The sequence below is a fragment of the Capra hircus genome, chromosome 3 (assembly GCF_001704415.2).
Source record: "Capra hircus breed San Clemente chromosome 3, ASM170441v1, whole genome shotgun sequence".
In the NCBI taxonomy this organism is placed as follows: domain Eukaryota; kingdom Metazoa; phylum Chordata; class Mammalia; order Artiodactyla; family Bovidae; genus Capra; species Capra hircus.
Window position 1 is genome coordinate 8,466,172 of NC_030810.1, and position 27,763 is coordinate 8,493,934.

Here is a 27,763-nt window from a genome sequence, read left to right on the forward strand (position 1 = left end):
AGGGCTGCCCTCCGCTGGGCTGGGGGCTGTGCTTCTGCCTCCCTGGGGGAGGATTTTGAGCCAGACAGAGATGTGGCTGACAAGTTGGCAGAGAGCATGGCAGGGAGCCAGGTCACATTCTATGAGTTGCCAGGCCCTGCATACCCACGCTACCGCCTGGAGCTCCTCCCGGCTGCCTCCCTCCTGCTGGCAGCCCCCAACCCCTGGGGCTGCTGCTGGTCTTCCCGGAGCCCATCTGTCTCCTGCTACTAGCTCCCCTGCGGCCGTAGGCTGGCCTGGCTGCTCCACAGAGGAGACTGCTGCACGGTGGCCCGAGGCAGATGAAAGAAAGGATGAGCTCTGGGCTTGGCTGGGGAGCAGTGTGGGGAGCCCGGGCTGGGCTAGCGTGGGAGCATGTGTGTTGGAGGATGGGAAGAGGAAAAGCAAGTCAGCCTCGCAAGGAGGTTGTAGATATGTGTGGGTGCTTGACACTGACCTTGACCTCTGGTGAGAGGCCAGGGTGCTGTGTGTGCAGGGAGGATCTACCTGTGGGTTTGAGGACACAAGCTTTGAGAAGGCTCCATCAGGAGATTTGGCAGATGGCAGGTGCTGTATGTGATATGATCTCGACATCTCCAAATCCTCAGTAAATCTATTAAATCCATGAAATTCTTGGCTTAACTGGATGTTTTCTTTTTGATGGAAACCCACATGAGGCAGAGAGCAAAGGGGCTACATTCATGGAAACCATAGCCGAGAGAGAAACTAACACTGGGGATTGATGGAGAGTATGGGAAGGAGGGCTCTGAGCACTCATAAGCTGTGGAGTGGGGTCCAGGCCAAGTTCAACTCAGTCTTCAGGGGGCAAACGGGTCCCCTTTGCCATCTGGGTTGTAGAGGAATTGGCAGCTGAGAACCAAAAGGCTAGGATGCTGCCCAAGAGGCAGAAGACTGATGGCCTGTTCCCTCCACACGAGCACGAAGGCAGAGTCATTTCTATCATCTCTGAGCCTCATACCAACACTGGGAGGGGAGCCCGCCCGCTTGACACTAGGGGCTCCAGCCATGCTAAACAGCTTGTAGTTATGCTGTTCCTTCATTCAAGAACACCCTTTCCTCCAATTTCTTTCCTCTGGGGAGGAAAGTAAAAGTGTTAGTTGCTCAGTCCAGTCAGACTCTTTGCAACCCCGTGGACCACACCCCCCAGGCTCCTCAGTCCATGGAATTCTCCAGGCAAGAATACTGGGGTGGATAGTCATTCCCTTCTCCAGGGGATTTTCCCAAGCCTGGGATCGAACCCCAGGTCTCCATAATTGCAGGCAGATTCTTTACTGTCTGAACCATCAGGGAAGCCCCAAAGTAATCTATAAGTATCCTTTAAAATTTAGTTTAGCCGTAACTGGAAGTCATCTTGATCTCCCAACATAGATAAGCTGCTGCCTCTGGGTTCCCACAATTTCCTGCATTTCCTTTTCTCCAGGCACTGATCACACTGCCCTCACAGGTCTGGGAAACGCTGGAGGAGTGGTCTTGAAAGGAGGGTGCACAAGATGAGCCACTGGAGCTTTGGAAGAAAGTGTTAAAACTTCTATTTCTTTTTGATCTATACATGTCAAGATATATATAGACTTAGGTCAAGCCTAATTAATTACTCTACAGTCTTCATCATATAAATGTTCCATGTTTTATTTATTTATCCCCTTATTATTGGACATTTAATGTCTATTATAAACCTGACTTTATATTCTCACATACCTGAATTCTAGAAAGAAGAAGAAAATATTATCACCATTTTACAACAAGGGAAGAAATAATCATAATTATCATAAAAACTTTCTGTTTTATTTTTTGGCTATAAACAGAAGTTTATTTCTCACAGTTCTGGAGGCTGGAAGTTGAACCAAGATCAGGGTGCCAGCATGGTTGGATTTGGTGAGCACCTTCTTCTAAGTTCCTGGTGCGCTGCAGTCCATGGGGTCACAAAGAATTGGACACAACTGAGCGACTGAACTGAACTTTTTCTAGGTTGAAGACTTCAGAAGCAGTCTTAAGACTTATTGTGTCAGACAGCAGAGAGCAGCAGGAGGAAGCAAGCTTAACTGTGACTTTTTAAAAAGAAAACCTTTTTGTTTTATAAAAATATAGTTGGTTAACAATGCTGTGATAGTTTCAGGTGGATAGCAAAGGGATTCAGTCATACATACACATACATCCATTCATTCTCCCCCAAACTCCCCTCCTATCCAAACATAACATTGAGCAGAGTTCTATGTACTATATGGTAGGATCTATCTTTTTTTAAATTTCACTTTATTCTGAAGCTAGACTGCCTGCATTTTAGCCATATGGCTTTAGTAATATTGTATAGTATTAGACCCTCCCTCAAAAGATTTTGAGAGGCCAAGTGACTTATATGTATAAAGCACCACTGAGAGCAGGATCTAATAATGCATTGTAAATGTTCAATAAAAAGCTTTTCATTTAATTATATATTTATAACATGTGTATCACTTATAAGTAGATAAATACACATATGTTGGGAGTGTGTGCTCACAAATGTTTTGCTAATAGGAAACATTGCTAATTTCCTAACAGAACACTCGACTGGGCAAGTTAGAGATCAGCCTCTGAGGACAGGGACTAGGTCTAATTTATCTCTGCATCCTTAGAGCCTTGTTATTGCCCCATACACAAAGGGTCATGATAGATAATTGTGGACAGAAAAAAATGTTGGTGGATGTTGAAGCAGAGAACTGGGACCTAGTCCAGGCTCTGTTGTTTATTTCCATACAACACTGGGCAGGGCACTTGTCCTCTTGGGGCCTTAGCTTTTCTCTCCTGTAAAATGCCAGACATTAATTAGACAAAGGCTAAGGGGTAATCATGGCACCCCACTCCAGTACTCTTGCCTGGAAAATCCCATGGATGGAGGAGTCTGGTGGGCTGCGGTCCATGGTGTCACTAAGAGTCGGACACGTCTGAGTGACTTCACTTTCACTTTTCACTTTCATGCGTTGGAGAAGGAAATGGCAACCCACTCCAGTGTTCTTGCCTGGAGAATCCCAGGGATGGGGGAGGCTGGTGGGCTGCCGTCTATGGGGTCGCACGACTGGAGCGACTTAGCAGCAGCAGCAGCAGCAGCAAGGGGTAATCAAGGAACAATTCCAGGCTGGGTTTAGGGTGAGGGGCGCCCTCTTGTGTCCTAATGGTGTTCTCTCTTTGCAGCCTCCCCTCCGTTCCTCCTCTTAAGGGAGGTGATCCTGAGGAGGATGTCCTTACCTGACCCTTGCAAAGCCGCCTTTCCAGCTTCAGAGCCTCACAGTCTGTGTCAAATGTCTTCAGCTCTCCTAGCCCCTCACACGGCTTCACTGTCTCTCTCCTCACTCAACTCTTCTTATGCAGTGTGGGGCCGAGAAGAAACCTTTGGAGTCAAACGCCCTGAAGTTCAAATCCCAGCTCATATTAGCTATGTGATCTTGAGCAGATCCCATCATCTGTCTAAGCCCTCATTTCCTCCTTTTAAATTGGAATAAAACCCACTTCTCAGGGTTGTGGTGAGATTTCAACAAGGAGTGCTTGTAGGTTGCTGTTAGATTCACTGAGGAAAATCCCATGAATTATTACTACAAATGAGCTGGAACAAATTTCACAGAGAAGAGCTTTAAACTGGGTCCTTAAAATTAAAATATAGATTTTTTCCATAATCTTAAGAACAGCTAACATGTGTTGAGCACGCACCATATGCCAGGTACTGTCGATTTCCCCTGTCTCATAACTATCAGTAAAAATAATAATGGCTAATTATTATCAGGGCTTCCCAGGTGGCACTGATGTCGGTGAGGCAGCAGAGAACAGGGGCATGAAGCGAGATCTTAATTCCCTGCCCAGGAATTGAACCTGGGTATCCTGGATGAAAACTAGGAATCCTAGCCTAGCAAGGGCTAGAGGCTAGAAGCTAATTTTGCCTGGATTTTTGCCCCGAGTGAAAAGTGCATTTATCACAGAGGCAGAAACTGTAAACGCAGGTACAAAGTTTAGTATCAGAGACATAGCAGAACAAGTGGGAAAGCACATAGAGAAACAATTTGTTTAGTTGAGATAGAAGCAAGGCAGAGATGCACACCCAGAGAGTAAGCGTGTGGGCATTCCCGCTAGTGAGGAGCGCCTTAAAGAGGTGGGTAAGTCATTTATATAAGGCAGTTCTTCCGGGTCTTGTCCTCCTTCAGGCCAGTTATCTGGTTTCTTTTTCTATAGCTGATGCACCCATCAGCCAAGATGGATCTCAAAGTGAAGGCTTCTGTTCTGTTTCTGCTGTTACTTCCATTTCCAAGAGCAAATGGGGGGCTGCTTGTAAATTTCTCAACTGGAGCCCACCTATCTCTTACCTCTGGAAATCCAAAGAGGAGGCTGGCTAATGGTAAATGTCCAACCTGGAGACTGTCTATCTCCTACCTCAGCACTAGCGGTAAAGAACTTGCCTGCCAATGCAGGAGATGTAAGAGATACGGGTTCAGTCCCTGGCTCAGGAAGATCCCCCAGAAGAGGGCATGGCCACCCACTCCAGTGTTCTTGCCTGGAGAATTCCATGGACAGAGGAGCCTGGGGGGCTACAGTCCATGGGGTCGCAGAGTCAGGCTCGACTGAAGTCACTTAGCACGTGTGCAGTTATTATTAATCTACTTTGCCAGATGTGACAGGTAGAGACATTATTGTAATTCCAGTTTCACAGGTAAGAAAACTGAGGCATAAAGAGGTTAAGTACTTTGCCCCAGGTTTCACAACTAGTGAAACCAACTACATTCTGCATATGAAAGTAAGAAATGTCAGACACAAAAAGTTTGACTTCAGAGACCTTGCTTTCCCTGCATTATTTCATCTATCTTCACAATACCCTGCAATGTAGGTTCTATCACCTACATTTTACCTACCAAAAAACTGAAGCCAAAAGAGACATAGTCATTCGTTCAAGGCCACATAGCTGTGAAGTCACTGGGCCGGGGTTTGGATCCATATCTGACTACAAAACCCACATTCTCAAACCCATGTTAGATTGCTCTTACTCCAAAGTATTCATAAGGGAGCAAAGCAACTGGATTTATATTAAAATTATTCTGGTGATTATTACTCTAATAACAATTAACACTCTTCCAGCACGCAGGAAGTGCCAAGCTCCCTACTATTTACATGATAATAGCTAATATTCTGTGTGTATTATTAAGACCCCGGTTCTGAGTTAGCCTTTTTACATGTATTATCCCAGTAAGTCTCACAAAAACCCAGCGACACGGATGCTGCCATCTTCACTTCACAGGTGAAGAAAGCGAGATTCACAATTGATCCAAAGATACGCAGCTTAACTGAGAACTGGAAATGGAACCTACCATTGTCCAACTTTCTCCCGCCCTCCAGGTGGGTCACCTCTAGTCACCCTCTCTCCTTATTATTATTTTTCTCCTTATTTTTTATTGTTTCTGCTTTGGTATACCCCCAGCCTCCGGCTCTTGCTCGGAGCTTCAATAGACTCCGCCCCTTCGGCTTGAATGCCCGCCCCCTGGGCGGTGCCGTTATTCCAGAGCCTGTAGAAAGGACCGGGATCACAACAGGCCCCGCCCCCATGCGTAATAATCTCTTCCGCTGGTGCATCTATTGGCTGAAGACACCTGCAAGACCGCAAGTGAGGAGGGGGCGGGGCCACACGCTGGCGCTCGCGCGGTTCCTTCTGGGAGTTGTAGTCACAGATGCGCCATTCTCGGGGTGGCGCTGTTCGGACTCCGCGTCCCAGCATTCCCTGCGCGAGCCCTGGAGCACTTCCGCCCTGTTGTGAAGTGGGTGTCTCGGTGGGTGAGTCCGGGTGGCTGGGCGGGGGCAGCTGAGACTCGAGGCTCTGGGCTGGAGGAGACTTAGGACGTGGTGGTTATCACAGGGGGTCGGGGAAAGGTGAGACGGGAGAAAGAAGCTTTTATGTGGGGTGGGGGGTGAGGGGCGGTCAGAGGATGAAGCGTCCGGAGATGGAAAGGGTCATAGAGGGGTCGGGGATAAGGAGGGAGGTAGAAGGCCCTGGTAGTGAGGAGATTCTTAGAAAGCTCTGTAGGTGACGAGTCGGGAGAGGTTCTGAAGGTGGAAGGATCTAGAGACCTCATAGAGAAGAAGAGAGGGTTCTGGGGCCCTGGCAAGAAGTGAGGGAAAAGGGCCTGAGCTTGAAGCCTGACCTTAAAGATAGTGTTCGAGCCTCTACCTGTTCATCTAAACATTTGATACCCCCATACACTTTCTCTGATGGTCATGACCTCTGGAACCCAGAGGGTGGGGATGGCTCTTGTGCTCTGCGCTCAACCTGCACCGCTTTCCTTCTGCCTGATGGAAGTGAATGTACCAGCATCCTCTTTACCCAGGTGCCCTCTGATTCCCCTTGCGTTCTTCCACATCCAGGGATCTTCAGATCTTTTAATTTCCTGAATGTATCTTGAGTATTTCCTTGTCAGGGATTTCGTTGAAACCTACACTTTGTCACCGTCACAGGTTGGACAGACATGTTGTAGCTGCTGTGATCTGTTGAACCCACAAATCAGATTAGGCTTTCTACTTAAAAACCTTCATTAACTCCCATCACCTATGGAATTAAGTCCAGATAATTTAGCCTGACGTTCAACACCCTTCATGAACTCCCTTTCCATCCTAGTCTCCGTGCTGGCGTGGTTATCACCATATCTTGGGGAGGCTGTTTGATCTTCCACCATTATACATGCTGTTCTCTCTGCTCAGAATACACATTCCCCCCAATCTCTGCTCAGAGACTCAGTCTTTTTTTTTTTTCCTAGAACCAAATCAAATGTTACTTTCTTCATTTAAGTCACCCCCTCACGCCAGCTCCCACAGACCTCTTTTATTGCATTTACCGCATTTGGTAATAATTATCTGTGAGTTTTCTGTTGCTGTTGTTGCTTCCACTATACTGTGAGTATCTTCAGGACAGGAACAGTTTCTGCATCACCTCCATTTCCCCACTGTCCAGCCCAGAGTAGTAAGTACTTAATGTAAATCAAGCAAATCAGTAAATGCTTGATGAGTATGTGAATAAAGATTGTCCAGGGTGAGCACTGCTGTACCAGACTTGAAGACTGCTGCTTCTGGTGAATTCCCAGGGGCTGTGCGCTTCAGTCTTCTGTCGGGGTTGTCTTTGCTGGCAGCTGATTCAGTGCCTGTGGGACTTTAAACCAGAGGCGGCAAATGCAAGGAATATGTGTTCCTTCTCCACCTCCTGTATCTGGCTGTCACAACTCACTGGTCACAGGACATGTTCACATGGGGTGCAGAGTCCTTAGCACAGTTGACTGTAGTTGGTGCTTTAAATGAAACCTGTTTGCTGTCCCTGGTTTAAGTCCTTACGTGTAAGCTCGGGCTGCTCTAAGCAGTAGCCTGGACAATCAGCCAAGTGAGCTTGATAGACTTCGGGAACTCCCAGTTTCTTTCTCTTTGGAGGTCACAGACTAGTCTTGACCTTTCCCAAGAGACAGGGGCACATCTTCTCTTGCAGCCTGCCGTTCACTGGGATGACGCCACTCCCCATGTCTGCGTGCACACTTGGGGAGCTGGGATGCCTCCCTGCTCCCCTGGGTTTATAAAGGGAGCCTGGCTCCGATGACACATCCTTCATTGCTGAGGGACTCTGTACCCTTTCTAAATCTTCCTGGCTATTGGAAGAGACCTTTGAGATCATTTAGATGAAAGGTGGCAGGGTAACAGCCCATGCTGAATGAAGCCTACCATCGCGCTCTAGTTAATCCTCATAGTGTTTGAAACAGTTTTGAATTGGTTGCCAGCATTTAGGAATCCAGAGTTCTGGCTCCTCTGAGAAAAGCTGGAAGGCCTGTGAACACGGGGCCAGTTGTGTTCTGGTGCTCTGTTGCTGGCCGAGTCCCTGCTCCATCCGTGTACTCATTTGCATTGCCTGACCCCGTGCCATGTACATTTGCAGCCAGTGGTTCTAGTCTTCCTGTCCTTTGCTATGCACCCTCTTACTAGGTGGGGAGCCTGGGGCACCTGATGAGTCTGGCTTCTGCAGTCTGGCTAGGTGGCTGCCAAGGCCATGTGACCTGCCCACATCACGCAGCTGGTAAAAGGCAGGAGTGGAGCTGGTACCCCGACCTGCTCACTCCTGTCTTCATGCTCTCTCCACTCTCCATACCATCTTCTCAGGGGTCTGGATGACTGGCTGAGCTGTGCAATGGTTAGGAGAAGTGACTGGAGAAAATGAACGTGGGCTCAGATCTCAACTCTGCCACTTGCTGGTTGTGGAACCTCACACAAATCTTCACAGAAGCTCAGTTCCTTATATGTAAATTGGGGATGTAGTGAAATCATATGTTACAAGGATAATTATATAGTAAAGTCAGCACAGAAGGTGAAAATCATATTTAGCCAAAAATCACAGTCAACTTGAAAATCCTTTTTGGCAGGAAGCCATTTCGTAGCCAACATGCTGTTTCTCAGTAAGCTAATATCACAGCCAGGTTTTCTTGGTTGAATGTTAGATGAAAGAGTTAGCTTGTGTTTAGGGACCACACTGTATGAAAGACATTCTGCTCACTGTCAGTGGAGAGGGAAGCTTGGGGCAGCTCAACCACCCTGGGGACCAGCAGTGTCATGAGGATCATCACCACGTGCTCTGGAATAGACACATAGTGAATGGAACTGGTTGCGTGATTTAAATTATGTTCTTTCATTCTCTTTCTGGTGTTTGTAAGTGTGTAACTTACAGATCAGTATAAGGCAACTCAACATTAATGACCCTTCAGCTGCTTGCCTGGAAGATTCAGGGAGATCTTGAATGTAGAACACTTTGCACCAAGCCTGGCACCCCAAGGGCACTCATAAAATGGATGCTCTTTGAGGTCGCTGACCCTTGTGAGCCCCCAATATTTCTGGTAGTCTCAGGACTGAGGAGGGCCCGTGTCCATTTTCCCTCTGTTCACTCTGCAGGAAGGCTGCTTTCCTGACTGTATTGACCTCCCTCTGTGGCTAGGCTGCTCTTCATATCTAAGTTGCTGCTGCTGCTGCTGCTAAGTCACTTGAGTTGTGTCGGACTCTGTGTGACCCCATAGACGGCCTCCCACCAGGCTCCCCCATCCCTGGGATTCTCCAGGCAAGAACACTGGGTGGGTTGCCATTTCCTTCTCCAATGCATGAAAGTGAAAATTGTGAAAGTGAAGTCACTCAGCCGTGTCCGACTCTTAGCGACCCCAGCCTACCAGGCTCCTCCGTCCATGGGATTTTCCAGGCAAGAGTACTGGAGTGGGGTGCCACTGCCTTCTCCATGTCATATCTAAGAGAGTAGCAGATAAGAGAGTAGAAGAAAAATCTTTCAGATTTTGTTCAAAACTAGCCTTTGCAACTTTCAAATCTTCCCAGAAGAAAAATACGTATTATCAGACTCTAGGTCTGGTGGGACTACTGAGTGCATGTTTTTGTTAATGTTTGCTCTGTGCAGGAGCGTATGCTTTATTTGCTTATCAACTCTCTCTCTCAGTAGATAGTAACTTTGATGAAGATGGAGACTGTCATAGTCACGGTTGGTGACTCAATATAGTGCAAGGTTTGTAGTGGGACTCTACATACGACTTAGTGAGTTAGGCTTCATGTGAGACAGTGATGCAAATGCTTTTGGACTAGTGCATGTTTAAGGCTGTGGTTTAAAAAGAAATTTAGTGACTTCCCTGGCGGTCCGGTGGTTGGGACTTCATCTTCCAATGCAGGGATTGCGAGTTCAGTCCCTGGTCAGGGAGCTGAGATCCCACATGCCTCACAACCAAAAAAAGAAAAAAAAAAACACCGAGAAAACAAAAACATAAAACAGGAACAATATAGTAACAAATTCAATAAAAGACTCTAAAAATGGACCATATTAAAAAAAAAGCTTAAAAATAGAAATTTCATGAAAGGTTAATCCTTTAGCTCAATATAAATTATGTACCTTCCATAGCCCATTAGGTTTTTGGTGTACTTGATTTACCGTTTTCATAAAAGGCAAAGCTTCCAGTGGTCCTGTTTATCAGACGCTAGGTTGGGCACTGTGGATACAGAAATGGGTAAGGTGCAGTAGTGGCCCTAGAAATACAGTCAGATGGGACTGTCAGACATAAGAACAGGAAACTACAATAGTGCCAGGTAACACCTGTGTTAGAAGTGCTTGCCAAGTGCTTTGGGAACCCAGGATGAGGGGAGTTGAGTTTTGGAGAGCAGGGAAGGGGGCTGGGCATGACAAGAATGTGTCAAGAAACTCTTTTAACAGATGAGGGGACTTTGAGCTTGTAGCTGAAGGGCAAGCAGGAGGCTACCAGGTGGCCATGAGTCCTCTTCCTAGCCACTCACTATCTGTGTGGAAGGGCTGAGAGTGCCAAGTAGACCCAGCTTGGTAATGAATGGATGTGGGGGATCTTGGAAAAAGATGATAACTACGTTTCTGGCATGGGCACCTTATTGAAAGGTGGTGCCTTTGCTCGATAGAGAGTTCCAGAAGGGAACAGGTTTGCAGGGGAAAATGATGAATTTAGTTTTTGACTAAATTTGAGTTGGAGGTGCTTATGAGAGTCAGATGGAAATGTCTTGTAGGTGGTTGGACTTTGGGGTCTGGAGACAGGTTCTGGCTGGAGTTTTGGGAGTCATCAGTTTAGAGGTGGTGAAAAATGGCAAATGCGTGGGATGACCAAGGGGGAGTGTAGAGTGAGGGATTTTGCAAAGAGAGCACCGAGAGAGGAAAGCTGATAGCCCAGGAAGAAAGACCTTATGGAGGGGGGTGACATTTGGAACCTAGCTGGAGGTGAGGCTGGACTTGGGACACGTGTGGCGGGAGGAAGGCTGAACGGGGACCAAGCATGCCAGCCTGGATGCCCAGCTAAGACATTTAGGGTGTCCCAGAGGATTTTGTACTGTGTGGTCTTCCTCTGAGGTTGCTGGCTGCTGGTTTTGGGGGCAGACTGTGGGCAGACTCCTCTTCCTGCTTTGGGAGAGGGCATCTCTTAGAAGCCCCGCCCCATGCAAAGCAGTGGAAGGTTTTGTGGAGGTGGGGAGTGGGGAAGCTGAGGCTCCTAATGCTCTTGTTCATACTGTCCCTCGTCTTTGTGCCTTCAGAGCAGGGGGAGCCTTTCCTCTTCCGAGGGCCCCTCGAGGACACACTACAGATGCAGGAAGACGCTGGACATGGAGAGCCCAGCTGAGGGGAGACGTCCAGGAGAGACCATGGCCGTAGCCTTAGAAGCCCGGGCCTCCCCGCAACAGGAGCCTGAAGAACTTGTGATTGTGAAGCTGGAGGAGGACTCCTGGACGCCAGTCTCGCAGCCCAAGAAGGACCGCGATCCCGTCCCCGGCCCCGAGGCTTCCCGCCAGCGCTTCAGGCAGTTCCAGTACAGGGAGGCGGCAGGGCCCCACGAGGCCTTCAGCCAGCTCTGGGCGCTCTGTTGTCATTGGCTGAGGCCGGAGATCCGCCTCAAAGAGCAGATCCTGGAGCTGCTGGTGCTGGAGCAGTTCTTGACCATCTTGCCCCGGGAGGTCCAGGCCTGGGTCCAGGCCCGCCACCCTGAGAGCGGTGAGGAGGCAGTGGCCCTTGTGGAGGATTGGCACCGAGAGGCCCAGGCTGCGGGGCAGCGGGTGAGTCAAAGAGCCTTCTCTCCAAGGAGCAGGCCTGGGAGGCAGTGGGGCTGCTACCAGGTGGATAATGGCCAAAACCACAGTAAAATGTTACCAGTCATCTGATGTGTACTGAACGCTGCTATATCCCGGGCACTGTTCTCAGCGCTTTCCATGTATCTGCTTATTTCATCCTTCAGCAGTTAAATGATGCCAGTACTGTTTATCCTAGTTTTACCCATGAGGAAAATGAAGAAAGGTCATTGGATCAAGGTCACTGGCCTCTAGAGAGGCAGGATTTGAATTCAGGCAGTCTGATTCCATACTCAGCATCTGTAACCGTTGCTCTAAGCTGCCTCCCAGCACCATAGTCACAGTACATTAATTTGTATTGTGTTTTATACTTAGAATCTTTTTTAAGTATGTGATCTCTTTAGTTTACAGCAGGAATGTAGGTAGACAGAAATAGCATCATTGTCCTTATCTCATGGATTAAACAAGGCCTCCGAAGTCAAGGCTCACAGGCTCAGTCAGTATGAACCAGAGCCTGAACCCAGGTCCTGAGGTTCCAAGTTGATTGTTTTTCCTACTATATAGCAGATGCCGTACCTGCAAATCACAGGAATTGAAATACCTCTGAGTCATGAGGCTCAAATGAAATATTAACTGACATTTATTGAGCATTCCCTGGGCCTCAGACACTCTTCTAAGCGTCCTGTGTGTATTCCTTATCTAATCAACCCAGCTGCCCAGTAAGGTACCCCATAAGGTAGGTACTGCTGACATGGCCAGTTTCAAATAGTTCAGCAGACTCAGGTAAGTCACCTGTCCAGATTTATAGAAAGGGTAGAGCTGAGATAAGGGACGTGAAAGTACTGTGGATTTAACATTCACGGTTTCAACAATTTGCAAGAGACTCTGAAAGCCCGTGAAAATAATTGATCATTTTACTACGACACAAATTTTGAATCCTGCTTCGAAGCTGGTGCTTGTAGCACGAGTCCTTCAGGCCACTGTGGCCTGAGCCAGCCAACCCAAACCTTCATCTCCAAGTAACCTTGCTGCGCTAACTTTGTTTTTGTGGATCTTTCTGTTTTACAAATAGGTTTATTCGTGTCATGTGTTGGATTCCACACATAAGTGATACTGTGTGGTATATGCTTTCCCTTTCTGGCTTAGCTTCACTTAGTGTGATAATATCTGGGTGCATCCATGTTGCTGCAGATGGCATTCTTTTGTTCTTTTTTTTAGGACCGAGTAGGATTCCATTGCATCTATGACCCATATTTGATGAATTCTTAATTCACCCTTACCCCAATCAATATTCTCCTGATTTTTTGCCTCCCCATAGGCACTTGAGTCTGCTGCTTTCTAAAATTATTGTTGGGTAATGGCACCCCACTCCAGTACTTTTGCCTGGAAAATCCCATGGACGGAGGAGCCTGGTGGGCTGCAGTCCATGGGGTCGCTAAGAGTCGGACATGACTGAGCGACTTCACTTTCACTTTTCACTTTCATACATTGGAGAAGGAAATGGCAACCCACTCCAGTGTTCTTGCCTGGAGAATCCCAGGGACGGGGGAGCCTGGTGGGCTGCTGTGTATGGGGTTGCACAGAGCCAGACATGACTGAAGTGACGCAGCAGCAGCAGCAGCAGTCCCTAGTACTTCTGTGGATTATAAGATTGTAACTATAACAGAGTTATTTTTCTCTTGAACACAAAGTTACTATTTTCTTAAAACATTGACAAGCAGGTGTTTTCTGTCTAAAAATGTCACAGAACATTGGTGGGTCTCCTCATTGGAAATGGCTTTTGATGATTACAACCCATCCTAATATATTTTCTCAGAGATAAAATTCCTCTCTGTGAGAGTGTATTTGAGTTTTCAGATTGGCCGAAAGGTTTTTTGGAGTGAGTTTTTGGCAAACTCATTAATAAAGTTTGATAAAGGTGAATATTATCTTGGATAAAAAAATAAGGGTCAAGGCATTGTATAATAATAGTTGCTATCTTTAATGTCAAAATGGGGAAAAAATAAAGAAACTCTGAAAGGCTGCAGAAAAACAGTGGTTACCTGTGGCGAGGAGTTGGGGAAGATACTGGACTGGTGGAATGGAGACAGGTGGAGTTTGGGGTATTTTCACTAATTATATCTCTGTGTGTTTTGTTTTTGAACCATGTGAGTGTTGAAAGTACCTATGGAAAAAGTTGAGCAGACAGTCCCACTTTGGTGGTATAAATGCTGGATTGTTTACTGAAGTCAGTCTGATGACTTTGTCATACTTTAAGCCATCTTTTTTTTTTTTTAAGAGCCTGTTAACGTCTGAACCATAGTTGTAACTGTAAAGAACATGCCCTACCCTACCAGTTATTGAACTTATGACTGGGAATTTTGGCCATCTCTGTGTAGGAACTGGAGCTGCGTGCAGAAGATACAAGGTCCTTAAAGACAACGAAGGAATCTCAGAGCTGCGGGCCCGAGGGACAGTCCCAGAAGCAGTGGGTGAAGAACTCGTGTCCTGACCTTCCCAAGTATCTAGACACCAAGATGGTGCCACAGCCTTTGAAGGAGAGTGGTGAGTACCAAGAGTCAGGGAATATCAGAGAAGAGGGCTTGGGGTGGGGGTAAGGTAGAATGCCTCAGGAGGGATGTGCAGAATTCAGTGCAAGGGATAGAATCGTGTCCAGTGGACACCCTGTGAAGTAAGAAGATGAAACTCCCACTGGTATTAGCAGGCCTCACTGTCGCTGAGTCCTGTAGCAGGCTCAGGCTGGGCCTGGGGCAGTTTGGTGAGCGTAGGAGTTCAGGGCTGACATCTCTCCTGGGGCAGCTTAGCAGCCAGAAACTCTCAAAGGAAAGTGAAAGCAGGAATCCATGTTAGCTACAGTGGAAGTCTCAGTGTGATCCAAGCAGGGCTTTAGGAAAGCCAGACCTGACAGCGAGGTGATTTTTTTGGGAACCAGAACTTGGGTTTCAGAGATGCTTTCTCCTTCTCAGCTGTCCTCACTCCCCGAGTCCCTGCTCTCCCAAAGACGGGGAGCATCGGAGATTGGGAGGTGACTGCAGAGTCTCAGGTAAGCTACCTTTTGCTCCTCCTTTCCCGTCATGATTCTCCTGTGCCCTGACCCCAGCTCCTCTCCTTTCTTTGTGGCCTGCTGTCGGGTGCAGGGTGCTAGTCCTCTGCCCCTCCTGCCCTGTGTATTGGGCCTCTTCTCTTGGGTTGAGCTGAGGTTGCTGACTGGCCTCACACAGGCTATTGCTGTGTCCATTATCCTTCCTGGGGCCTGGCGGGATTCCCAGGCTGTTTTCAAAGGTCGGTGACATTTGAGGTCCTCTGTTGTATGTTCCACAGGAAGCCCTGGGCCCCGACAGACACGCCGAGAAGGAATTCTGCATGGACCCCCCAGGAGACAACTGTGGGAACGGCTTGTCCCTGGGTAAGGAAATTGTGCTCTCTGGATAAGATATGGTTGGGTTTGGGTAGTCAGTTCCCAAGGCGCGTTTCCTCACTCCCTAAGGCTCTTAGCTCTGAGAAGTCTCTGGAATTTCAGACCAGGCGAAAAGACATGCTCTTTGTGGCCAGCATGGTGGCTGCAGGGAAAGGGTGTGGGGAGTGGATTTCTGGGCCGGCAGGCTGGCTGCCAAGAGCCTGCCTGCTCAGGGCTCATTATCCTCATATCCTCAGTACTCACCCTCATCCTGGGGCTTCGCCCAGCCTGCCGGCCCAGAAGAAACCCTACTGGGATGACCCAGAGAGATGGGATTGGGAGGGAGGTGGAAGGAAGGTTCAGGATGGGGAACACATGTACGCCCGTGGTAGATTCATGCTTTTTATTTTTTTAATATAAAAAATTAAAAAGAAAAGAAGAAACCCAGTCTTTTCAGCATCAAACAGGGTCCATCTCTCATAGCAGAGTCAAGTGAACTAAGCCCAGGAGATTGATGCGTTTAAATCACAATGCCAAAGAAATACCACAGGGCTCAAAATCCTTGCAGCCCCTATGACCAGCACAGACCCTTTCTCTGTAGGCACGTCTTCACGGGAAGTCAAGCCATAATGAACATTTCCCGGTAGAGTGTAAGATCAGTGAGAGGGGAGTGAGACACGAGAGCGGAATCAGGTAGAGAGTTGGTGCCAAGTCTGACTCTGGGCAGTAAAGTGAGACACTCAGAGCCGTTGGCTACTGCTGGGCAGCGTGTCCTTTTTACACATGATGAAAAGCATGCCTTTTTTTTTTTTTTTTTTTTTTTACAGTGATTTCTGGGGAAAATAGTCTTCAAAGAACAACCTTTGGGAAATGCTGAACTAGATAATCCTTAAGCCTCTTTCACTCTAAACTCTTTCATCTGGTTTTCTTCAAATATTTATTTTAATTAAAGGCTTCCTATTTGTTGGGGTCAGGAGCTCTTGGGACACTTGTCCTTTAAATCTGGCTAAGTGTTTTGACATCCACGGTATTGGATGTCCAGAGGAGGGCGTGCTCCAGCCGCAGTACAGATTGGCTTGGCAACACCACCCAGCAGACCTGGGTGTTTTCTTTCTCTCTCCCTCGCCAGCCTTTGTCTTAGCTTTGTGTTAAAGCTATTTTGTGTAGGTGCAAAAGGTAGGTGCCAGTGGCATTTGAGACCTCAAGTTTCAAGCTAAGAGAAACTCAAACCAGACACACATGTGCACACACAGCCTTCCTTCCAGCCATGAAGTTTATTTTGATTCGTCTTAATTTAGAGTATGTGCCCATCTGTGGACCAGTAACAGCCCCTCTTTTGTATGATGTATTTTATCACACCAACCAAAAAGCAAATAAACAAAGCGGGCAAGTCAGTATATTTCTGGGGAGGTTACCTCTAGTGACCTCTCCATTTCCTTTCAGTCCTTTTAAGGGAATAGCATGCAAATTTCTCATTAGTTTCTTGGAGTCAAATGATGTGTAAACGACTTTTTAGACAAAATGCTTTGCTTAACAGATCATTTCTACTTAATCATGGATCTTCTTCCTTTTGTATAGGAGTTCCGGTTTCAAAACCAACCATCATTGCCCAGCAAGAGCAGGGACCAGAGTTTTGGGGTCCAAGACTTGTAAATTCCGGAAAAAAGAACCCTGCAGATTACAGCTTGGATCCTGAGCAAACAAAACCAGCTCAGGCATTGGCCTGGAGGGACTGCAAGACCTGGGAAGAACGATGCCCGGTGCCCGTGGAGGATGTGAAAGTGTCAGGTGTGCACTGGAGCTACGAGGAGACCAAGACTTTCCTGGCGATTTTGAGTGAGTCTCCTTTTTCTGAAAAGCTCCGGACTTGTCACCAGAACCGCCAGGTGTACCGAGCCATTGCAGAACGGCTGAGGGCACGGGGCTTCCTACGGACGCTGGAGCAGTGTCGCTACAGGGTCAAAAACCTCCTACGGAATTACCGGAAAGCCAAGAGCAGCCACCCGCCGGGGACCTGCCCCTTCTATGAGGAACTGGAGGCCCTGGTCAGAGCTCGGACGGCCATCAGAGCCTCGGACGGCCCAGGAGAGACTGTGGCTCTCCCGCAGTTAGGGGACAGTGACATGGAGGTGGATGAGCAGCAGGAAGGGGGCTGGGAGCCGGAGGAAACGGCAGACGACTGTAACGGTGACCTGGCCACCAACGAGTCCATCCAGGGGCCCGGGATCCCAGGGGGCCCAGCTCTGCTCCAGAGTCGTATTGGTAAGAACTTTGGGGCTTAGTTGGATTCAGATTCCAACCCTCCTACCAACCAAACCTCTGCTGTAGTTCAGGACACAGACTGCCAGTCTGGATCGATGCTGCCGGAGCAAGGTCAACCTCAAGCTCTGATTCTCTCTCCTGTGGTCAGTTCTCCTTGTCTGAGTTTCCTTAGAGAAGCAAACACTTAAAAACTTTTTTTTTTTTTGGATACAGTTTTTAAAGGTTACTTTCTATTTACAGTTATTGCAAAACTGTTGGCTCTGTTACCATGTTGTACAGCTCCTAAGAGTTTGAGCCTGTCTTACAGCCAGTAGTTCGTGCCTCCCGCTTCTTACCCCTATATTGCCCCTTCCCCTCTCCACTGGGTAACTGCCAGTTTGTTCTCTATATCTGTGAGTTGGCTTTTTTGTTATGGTCACTAGTCTATTGTATTTTTTAGGTTCCACATGTAAGTGATATTATACAATATTTATCTTGCTCTGTCTGACTTATTTCACCTATCATAATGTCCTCCAAGTCCATCCACGTTGCTGCAAATGGCAAAGTTTTGTTCTTTTTTATGGCTGAGTAGTATTCTATTCTATATAAATCTATCTATATATATATATACACACCACATCTTCTTTATCCGTTCATCTGTTGATGAACACTTAGGTCATTTCCATGCCTTCACAATTGTAAACAGTGTTGTTATGAACATTGGGGTGCACATATCTTTGCAAATTAGTGTTTTTGTTTTTTGGTAAACACACCCAGCAGCGGGATCGCTGAGTCACTTGGTAGCTCTGTTTTTCGTTCTCTGAGACCCCTTCATGCTGTTTTCCACAGTGGCTGCATCGGTTTATTATTCCCACTAACAATGTACAAGGAGTCTCTTTTTTTCACATCCTCACCAACGTTTGTAATTTGTAGACGTTTTGATACCAGCCATTCTGACAGGTATGAGGTGATACCTCTTATTGCTTTGATTTGTGTTTCCCTGATGATGAGCAATATTTGAGTGTCTTTTCATGTGTTGGTCATCTGCATTTCTTCTTTAGAAGAACGCCTGTCCAGCTCTTCTCTTGCTCTCTTATTTATCGTCTTTGGCTGCGCTGGGGCTTCCTTGCTGTGCCTGGGCCTTCTCTGGTTGTGGTAGATGGGCTCTGTTCTAGCTGCGGTGCTCGGGCTTCTCTTTTCAACGGCTCCTCTTGTCTCAGAGCACAAACTCTGGGTGCGTGGGCTTTCGTAGCTGCAGCACGCGGGCTCAGTAGTCTTCTTCTCATTTTTTAACCTGAGTTACTTGCTTTTATTGATGTACGAGGTGTTCGTATATGTTGGATAGTAATCCTTCGTTAGTCTTCCCTGGTGGCTCAGAGGTTAAAGCGTCTGCCTGGAATGTGGGAGACCTGGGTTCGATCCCTGGCTCGGGAATATCCCCTGGAGAAGGAAATGGCAACCCACTCCAGTACTCTTGCCTGGAGAATTCCATGGACTGAGGAGCCTGGTAGGCTACAGTCCATGGAGTTGCAAAGAGTCGGATACGACTGAGCGACTTCACTACTAATCCCTTATTGGTCATATTGTCTGCAGATATTTTCTCCCATTCAGTAGGTTGTCTTTTCATTTTGTTGATGGTTTCCTTCACTGTGCAAAAAAGAAGCAAAGCCTTAAAACCTTAAGGGACCTTAAAGAGCTAATTCAGTGTTTCTCAGAGGGTATTAATAGTAGTATGGGGATGATCATAAGTGTTACCATGAGTAAACTTTTTAATTTTATGTGCATGAACGCATCAGCCTGTGATTTCACAAGTAGTAAATTTAGGTAAAGAAGGATATTGAGTGAAGTATTTCATTGGTGTAGCAGAAATCATGACTGTGTATACTTGAACAGCATATGTTGAGAAAACACCCAGTCACTGCAAAAGTGGAAACCCAGAAGGCCAGGCTGTGAAGTGTCATCTCTAAAGATACACAAGGACCAGAGCTCAGGGCTCCCGCCTCCACTCCTAGGTGGGTTTCCCTCCACCATGTTGCTTCCCTGGCCACATCCTTTACCTGCAGAGGCACTGAAAATGGGTCACCTCCTTTTCCTTCTTCCACCAAAGAGGAAGGGGCATCCTCAGTCAGATTGTCTTACAACATTATCTGAAGGGATTCTGTTTGTTAAAAAGGAAATTTATAAAGCAAGTAGAGGACATGTATTGAATGGATGTGGAAATACAGAGAGTCTCCTGTATCTTGGTTATAGGCCTTTCCTTGATATAGTCAGCTGAAGCCAGGGGACTGGTCACCTGGTATAATACAGCTCCTTAAGTCCTCCCCTTTAGCCAAGACTCTTAAGTATTTATTATTTATTTATTTTTTACTTCTGGCCATGCCCCACGGCATGTGGGATCTTAGTTCCCTGACCAGGGATTGAACCTGCACCCCCTGCGTTGGAAGTGTAGAGTCTTAACTACTGGACTGCCGGGGAAGTCCCAAGACACTTAAGTATTAATAGACTCTCTTAGGAGGAGGTGGGTGGGAAGCCCTGGCATAGCCTTTCGAGAAACAGGGGTGCACTGTTTGCTGGTGCCCTGGGCACCTGGGTAGTCTCCAGAGTGCCCGTGCTCTAGGTGTTCAGCAGAGCAGGTGACCCTGATCCCTGATGACCTAGGCAAATCTCATCAAGTCTCTCAATTCTGAACTCTTCACTCCTGACAGCAGGTGTGCACTGGGGCTACGAGGAGACCAAGGCCTTCCTGACCATTCTCAGTGAGTCCCCATTCTCTGAGAAGCTTCACACCTGTCACCAGAACAGCCAGGTGTACCGGGCCATTGCAGAGCGGCTGTGTGCACAGGGCTTCCTGAGGACCCTGGAGCAGTGTCGCTACAGATTCAAAAACCTCCTTCGAAGCTACCGAAAAGCCAAGAGCAGCCACCCACCTGGGACCTGCCCCTTCTATGAGGAGCTGGACTCGCTGATGAGGGCTAGGACTGCAGTTAGAGACATGGGGACCAGCAGGGAGGCAGCAGGTCTCCCTACTTCTGATCAGAGCAGTACCCAGGTTGTCAGCCAGGAGGCTTGGGACAAGATGGCAGGTGAAGATGTCATCAGACCTCCAACCCCAAGTCCTAAAACCTCAGACACTGGTAAGTTTTTGGTAATTAGATTGTCCACAAAATCTGCAAGTGCACGGAGACTGTGGGAGCCAGGCTCATTATCTTTTCTTTGAACTGAAAAAGAGAGTGGAAATGAGTAAGAAAAGGATTTGTGTTTTCCTGAGATTATCCAGTCTCTGGCTTACTGTAATTTCCCAGATGAAAAAAGCAGCTGGTCTAGAGTTTTACTTGGATCCATCTGGGCAGTTATAGAGTTCTTTCAATCTCATGTGACGCAGGCCAGACTGAATATACCAGGAGCAGGAGGTGTTCCTTGTTCAGCAGTGGAATAGGGTGGTTGGCTAAGGAGACTGACAGCTGGCTGCTTGGGCTGGGCTCAGTGGTTCCCTGGGTGGAGTTAACCACATCTCAGACTCTGTTCCTAAGCTTAACAAGTCAGAAATGCAGGTGTGCACCAAAACCTGATCAGTTTCATGTTGGTCACATTTATAAGACATGAGATGTAAGACACAAGTACAAATTCAGGTTAGCCAAATTCACAAGGTGCAAGATCCAGGTGTATAAATAGACAGTAACTAATGATTGGATTTCTATCCGTTCTCCAGGTTTTGAGATGAGGTGTGAGGATGAAGACCAGATTTCAGAGCAGGACCTTTTTGAAGATTTTCCCGGAGCCTTATCAAAATGCACTGCTGGGGATGATTGCTACCCTCACGATTGGGGGGAAGACAGTGAAAATGAAAATGAAAGTAAAGGACAGTGGGGAGATCCATCCCACGAGCAGCGGGAAGAGTGTTCTTCTGAAGAGGACTTGGAAAAGCTCATCGACCACCAGGGCCTGTACCTCGCAGAGAAGCCCTACAAGTGTGATATGTGCGTGAAAACCTTCAGCCGGAATTCACAGTTAACCACCCACCAGCGGATACACACAGGTGAGAAGCCCTACAAATGCCTCGAGTGCGGGAAAAGCTTTAGTGACCGCTCCAACTTCAACACCCATCAGAGAATCCACACTGGAGAGAAGCCCTACGAATGCCTTGAATGTGGGAAAAGCTTCAGCGACCTCTCCAATCTTATCGCCCACCAGGGAATGCACACGAAAGTAAAGCCCTATAAATGTGAAGAATGTTGGGAAAGCTTTACTCAGAGCTCAGACCTTCTGAAACATCAGGGAATCCACTTGGGAGGAAATCCTGACCACTGTCGTGAGCCTGGGGAAAACTCTGGCCAGAGCCCATCTTTCAGTACTCACTGGAGGAACTCCACCGAGGGGACAAATCCTGAACAACCTCACAGTGCCAGTAAGAATGCGAATTCTCCTGGACCACAAAGCACCCATGCAGGGGAAAAACTGTATCAGTGTTCTGAATGTGGAAGAAGTTTCTCTAAAAGCTCTGCCCTCATCAGTCACCAAAGAATCCATACAGGAGAGAAACCATATGAGTGTGCTGAGTGTGGGAAAAGCTTCAGTAAGAGCTCCACGCTGGCCAACCACCAGCGGACCCACAGTGGGGAGAAGCCGTACGAGTGCATGGACTGTGGGAAATGTTTTGGGGAGCGTTCCAAGCTCATCACACACCAGAGGGTGCACACGGGAGAGAAGCCCTACAAATGCCTCGAGTGTGGAAAGTTCTTCCGTGACCGTTCCAACCTTATTACCCACCAGAGGATCCACACGGGAGAAAAGCCTTACAAGTGCAGAGAGTGTGGGAAATGCTTCAACCAGAGCTCCAGTCTCATTATTCACCAGCGAATCCACACCGGGGAGAAACCCTACAAGTGTACAGAGTGTGGCAAAGATTTCAACAACAGCTCCCACTTCAGTGCCCACCGGAGAACCCATGCAGGAGGGAAGGCGTCATAGGAAACACTGCCCCCCACAGCAAAAGAGAGAGAAACCTATATTGAAATCTTCCAAGATCCTAAGATGTATGCTAGAAAGAAACTGTCTCAATTTTTAAGCTTGGTGTGTGCCCAGGGAGGTTATCATGGTACCATCGAGGTAATTTGGATGTGAATTACAAACACTTTAGGATCCAGATTTGAAGGCACTTTCTTTTAAGTATAATGTGTTTTTCTCCTGCAGAAAAAATCCCTACATAATCCTCAGGGTGTCCTTACATTCGCTGTTATGTGAGAGCTTTATCAGTCTTGGAGCAAGACTGGTAACTGAGGGGATTAGAGGTAAACTGGTGGCCCTGAGCAGTGATTCGAGACCTTGCTGTGCCTTCACACCGTCCCTGGGCACACATGCCTCATCAGTGTACATTGGCAAATTCTCACCCATGGCAGTTTTCCCCTGGGGCATAACAGCCTGGGAGAATTTTGAGACCTTCCAGTGAGAGGGGACATAATTGAGAATCAGTGACCTAGAGCAGGGGGGTGAGCTTATCAAAGGGTAGGAACAACTGTGACATCATTCCTAGATTATTATTACTAGTAGCAAAAAAGTAGCCAGTGTTCCCTGAGCTTTTCAGCAGGCTCTGAGCTAAGCACTTTATATACATCTTCTCATCTACTCACAGCATCCCCAGGAGGTACTAATATTTCTCTCATTTCCTGGAGAAGAGTGACTTGCTTGGGTCACACATCTGAAAATGGCAGAGACAGGATTCGGCCACATCTGCCTCCGGGGCCTAAGGTGCTCTCACTGCTACACCGAGTCCCCTTTCCCGTCGGGGCGGGTAACTCAGGTGCCAAAGCACTTTGTAGACCACGTTTTCAGTTAAAATGCCCTACAAATTCAGTTTTTAACAAATATGGACATAGAGAATCCTAACCAATCGAAGGACTGGGGATGTTCAGAACTGGCAATGTGCTTTGAGCAAGGCTGAGCTCTTCTTGAAGCACTTGATAAGACTTTCCATCTTCACAGTGATATGGGTGAGAGATGGAGGTGAGTTGAGATTGGGAAAAGTAATATAGTCAAAGGGACGTCTCTTCCACTGAGATACTGTTTGGGGTAAGGAAATTGGGTTTTTAAGAACTTTCCTTTTTCTCAGGAGATCAGCCCTGCTTCCCATTAGACTTGGCTCGATTGTAGGTTAAACCATAAGAAACCTGGGCTTCCTGGACAGTGCTTTCTCACCCCTGTGTGTTTGCCCCCTGGCTCCCTCCCTCTTGGCATGGAAGAAGCTTTGTGGCAAGGCTGAGGCAGAGGAGAGTAACAGGCGTCAGTGGGTGTGGAGCACCGTGGAGGGACTTTGGAAACTTGATTCCAGGCTCGTGGTGCACTTTCACTCTGAGCCACCTCATCCCAGGCCTGTGCGGCACTTTCTAAATGTTGCCCTTAAAGAGCTGCCTCCCACAGCAGCAGGCTCCGTCAGAAAGCTTCACACAGGATGGTTTTTAGTTCTCAGCACTTTGACCTCCAGGCTTTCTCCTTAGGAGGGTTTTTAAATGTTAGCCAAGGACTGTGGTTTGCAAAGGATTTTGAAGGAGGTTCCTTCTCCTAACACCCACCTATTGATACTCTGCTGCCACGTATACTCTGGCTGTTCATGAACCTGGGAAATGCTAGTAAGTTAGATAGTAGATGTGAGGGACCCTCGGAGAATGGAATTCTGTTCACATGTGAGGCAGTCAGGGAGACACTGATCATTCCTTAGCCCCTTTCTCAGCTTCCCAAGAACCAGCTCACCTCAGTCACTACCTGTCCCCCTCTTCCTGGCTTACCTTTCCTGCCTCACCTTACCTCTGAGGAGCAGGGCCCATGGGTGAGCCCTGGCTTTGAACCAGCAGATGTCAGTAACTGCAACAATAAGATGATGGGTAAGATGCCCCCTGAGCCAAGAGAGAGGATCCTGGAGGAGGGGCAGGGACGTCCAGGGAGAGGCCTGGTGGCATGAACTAGCATGGCTTCAGGTGGGGTGGGACCATAGCTTCTTAGGTACTATTGAGGCTTCAAACGGGAGATGGGAAGTGGTAGGAGCTCCGGTTGGAGGGATGCAGGGGGCAGGGTCATGGAGGACCTCGTGGATTCGTGGAGCTGGGACACCAGGCTGAGGGTGCCTGGTCAGATGTGCATTGTTGAAACCTAATAGCTGGACGGAGCTTGGACGTGCTACAGACTGTTGGAACACTATCGCGATATTCCAGTTAGAAGTGAGGCGCTAAGCTAGAGCCGTGGTGATGTTGAAGAGGAGGGGGTTGGATTTGAGAGGTTCCACAGGCAGAGTTGAGGGCAGCAGTGGAAAGCTAGAATGCGTGGGTGACTGTGGAGCCTGCCCTTGTTCAGGATGGACCACAGGAGGCGGTGCAGACAGGGCAGAAGAGCAGAAGGTTAAACTGGGGCATTTAAACTTGCACCTAAGGGACACCCAAGGTACGCCCAACACAGCAGCTCTGAAGGTGGGGGGAGGTTAGGACTGGAGAGTTACCTGTGTGTGTGGGAGGTTACATTCTTGTTCAATTCAGAGAAATGCTGGGTACAGACAGAACTTCAAGAGCACTGTGTGTAGAGGAAGATGCCCCTCAAAGGAGGTCTAGACCCCTCCCCAGCCCTACCACCTCGCAAGCTCCAGCCACCTTGCAAACGCTGCCTCAGTTGCTGCTGACACCTGAATCAATGTGGTTCTGAATTTCTGGAACCTTCCCTGTGGAAGCCAGGCTGAGCTCTGTAGAAGTGAGATGGTAGCCCTCTCCCCCTCGTCCCCCTGTTCTTGGAAGCATACTGGTGTCTCATGTTCTCAGGACAGTTTTGATGTTCGTGACCTGTGGCTCGTCTCTCTGAACTGTAGCTGTGAAACGGGAGGGCAGTGTGGGCCGGGAGAGAACGTGGCCCAGGGAGACCGCCTCTCCTTGTCCCTGACTCTGCCTCTGGAAGAAGTTCTCATTGGGGTGGCTCCCATATTTGGGGCCCACCCCATGCCTCTTACAGGGTGCCTAGCAACCTCCAGCAGGTCTTGGCTGCTCATAGAAACCAACAGCTGGTTTGATACACCCTGAGCCTTGTAGCCTCAAATCTGCTCTTGGGGAAGTAGATTGACTCTGAGGAATGGGCGGTTTATCAGCCTGCATGACCGCAGGTCAGACCCTGGTCCTGGGAAGTGGAAGCGGTGACTGTCTCCCTGGGACAGTGTCTCCTGTGAGCTGCATCTCCTAACTTGATTTCCGTACCCTCCACCCCAGGAAGGGTGTTGGCTCCTCAGAGGTGACTGAAAGGCACCACTTAGACATTCGTTCCACAGACCCCCTGCTCAGCAGACAGCTTTCTTACAGCCCGAAGGAGTGTAAAGCGACTCGGGTGCTCCTGTGCTGGAGAATGTAATAGCAGGGACCCCTGGGTCCCTGGGTTCTCCCTGCCTGGTCCTGTTCTGGGGCCCACAGTGCAGATGGCTCTCCACTTCAGGCTGCAGAAAAGACTTGCTTTTTAGTCAGTCTGTGGAGAAGAGTAATGCCTTTTGTGACCACAAGGTTTTGAAGTATGAATGCGGTGGCATCTGGAAGGGGTATGGGTGGCAGACGGTCCCGTCCAGGCTGCCTTGGGTCTCTAGCCCAGCCTTGGGGCCCAGGCCTGCGTCTCCATTCACTCTATTCCACCTGTGTGCTGACCACTGTGTAAATACTAACTCGGGTTGCTTGGTGACCAGCCCTCCTTGAGTCGATCCTGGGCCCCTGAGGCCCATGTCCACCCACTGCTGCCTTTTCTGGCCTCTTGGTCCACCGCTCAGCATGGGCGATCACATGCACACTCGGGCTCACAGTAAGCTGCCTCTGTCCACCGCCAGCGAGGTGTGCACATCCAGAGGCACGCTGTCCCTTTTAAGGGCATTTTCCAGTTGGGCTGTGTCTGCCCAGTGGCCTGGGAAGTCTTTCTCTGAACAGGCTCAGAATGAATCAAGTGGAACATCCCCTGACCTCAATTTTGAGCCCATCCTCCCTTCTGGACATGCCTTCGCCTCCCCCTCTTAGCAGCAGGTGCCCGTCTTATGCCTCTGCTGCCATCTGTCACAAGTGGTTAGTGCCGCCTGTAGTGGGAGGTTAGGAAGGCTTTGCCGGTGAGATTGGGTTCGGGTTGGGCCTTGAGATCTTCTGCCCATGGCTGCTTCTCTGCACACTCCCAGCATCAGTATTAACTCCAGCTTACCTTTAGCACCATTTCCTCTCCCTCTGGTTTCAGGCGAGTCTGGAATTACCTCCAAATGTGGTTTTCAGGGGCTCGGGTTTCTCATCTCTCCGGGGCTTCCCCCAGCCCACCCTGAGTCTGGATGAAGACCTCAGTGCCCCCTGGAGCCTTGCTCCCCAGATCCCAGTTAGGAACCCTAGTGACCCCCACCTGTGCCGCTGGTGGCGGGGGAGAGGGCAGAGCATGAGAGCCCCTGTTCTCAGCTGAGCTTAGGCTCCCACTTGTCAAGCTGAGAATTGCTTTGTTCTAGGAGCCCTGTGGTTAAGTCAAGGGCAGAATCCAGTTACACCATTTTATGTGAATTCACTGGAATAGCGATCCACCTAGATGTCGATTTTCTCATCGAGCCATGGCTAGTGGTCCTCTTTGCACGTGAAGATGATTCTGATCCTGTCTGCCATTACCTTGAACTTCTTTCTAAAGTCATGTTTATTTTGCACATTTTCATCGTAGGAAAATACTTCATAATCTGGCCATCCAGAGGGTAAGGGCCATGGGAGGGAAGGTGTAGAAAGTCAGTCTGCCTCTAGGCTGGTTCTGGGCCAGCAGTAGGAGACCATCTGAGCTCCAGCAAGAGAGTTGCTGCGGGCAGAGGTGGATGGAGCTGTGGTCACCGACCTCTTGAGAGTCTGGGGCTCAGGGAGCCCTCCTTTGGTGCTGGGTGACCAGTATGTACCTGGTGTCACACCCAGTATGACAAAGGAGGAAGGGCTCCTCTCCTTCCTCCTACACAGGACATGGCTTGGCTTTAGTGCTTTGGGGAATTCGTAGACCAGAGTAACTTCTTTGTGTTTAGAGGCGGCGGAGACCAGCAGGAGTTGGGTCATGGGGGTGCCCTGGAGAGGGTGGTGAGAAGCTCTCAAGGCAGGGGCCCAGGTTGGAGCACCCTCCATGGACAGCACCCAGAAAGGGCTGTTTCAGGATCACATGCAAAGTCCCCAACTCAACCCCACTCCTAAAGTTGCCTGGACATAGAGGGAGGAGGTGAGGCGACCTGAGCTGAAGGTCACGCTAAACCCATCTGGTATCCTCGGGGGAAGGGCAAACACACGTTATCTCAGGGACCTTTCGTGAACAACTAATTCCTTAGACATCTGTGTGACTGTAGCATTAAAATGGGATACATTTTGACCACTAGGAGGCTCAGAGATTAAGGTCCAAATCTAAAGACAGAACAGGCTCTTTCAATTTTCCATTTGCTACAATATTGTAAAGTAATTGGCCTCCAATTAAAATAAATAAATTAAAAAAAATTTTCCA

The 27,763-nt window shown here is 48.4% G+C and overlaps 1 protein-coding gene across 4 annotated transcripts; it reads left to right on the top strand.

Annotated features, from left to right (window-relative positions):
- Nucleotides 5,783-27,763, top strand: ZSCAN20 (zinc finger and SCAN domain containing 20). 4 transcript variants are annotated; one of them, XM_005678735.3, is made up of 8 exons: nt 5,783-5,820; nt 11,107-11,622; nt 14,013-14,178; nt 14,601-14,677; nt 14,956-15,040; nt 16,610-17,293; nt 19,978-20,406; nt 20,982-27,763. In XM_005678735.3, exons 2-8 carry the CDS (start codon nt 11,176-11,178, stop codon nt 22,238-22,240), a joined length of 3,147 nt encoding a protein of 1,048 aa, XP_005678792.2. In that variant the 5' UTR covers nt 5,783-5,820; nt 11,107-11,175; the 3' UTR covers nt 22,241-27,763. The 4 variants fall into 4 exon arrangements, with proteins under 4 accessions (XP_005678792.2, XP_013818468.2, XP_017896620.1 ...); XM_018041131.1 differs by having other exon boundaries at nt 5,793-5,816; XM_013963012.2 differs by having other exon boundaries at nt 5,808-5,916.

Excerpts from the sequence above, each read along its gene's own strand:
- ZSCAN20 (XM_005678735.3), top strand. The coding sequence starts at position 11,176 with ATGGAGAGCCCAGCTGAGGGGAGACGTCCAGGAGAGACCATGGCCGTA. Across the intron at positions 17,294-19,977 it reads TCTGCTCCAGAGTCGTATTG|CAGGTGTGCACTGGGGCTAC; the intron begins GTAAGAACTTTG and ends CACTCCTGACAG. Across the intron at positions 20,407-20,981 it reads TCCTAAAACCTCAGACACTG|GTTTTGAGATGAGGTGTGAG; the intron begins GTAAGTTTTTGG and ends TCCGTTCTCCAG.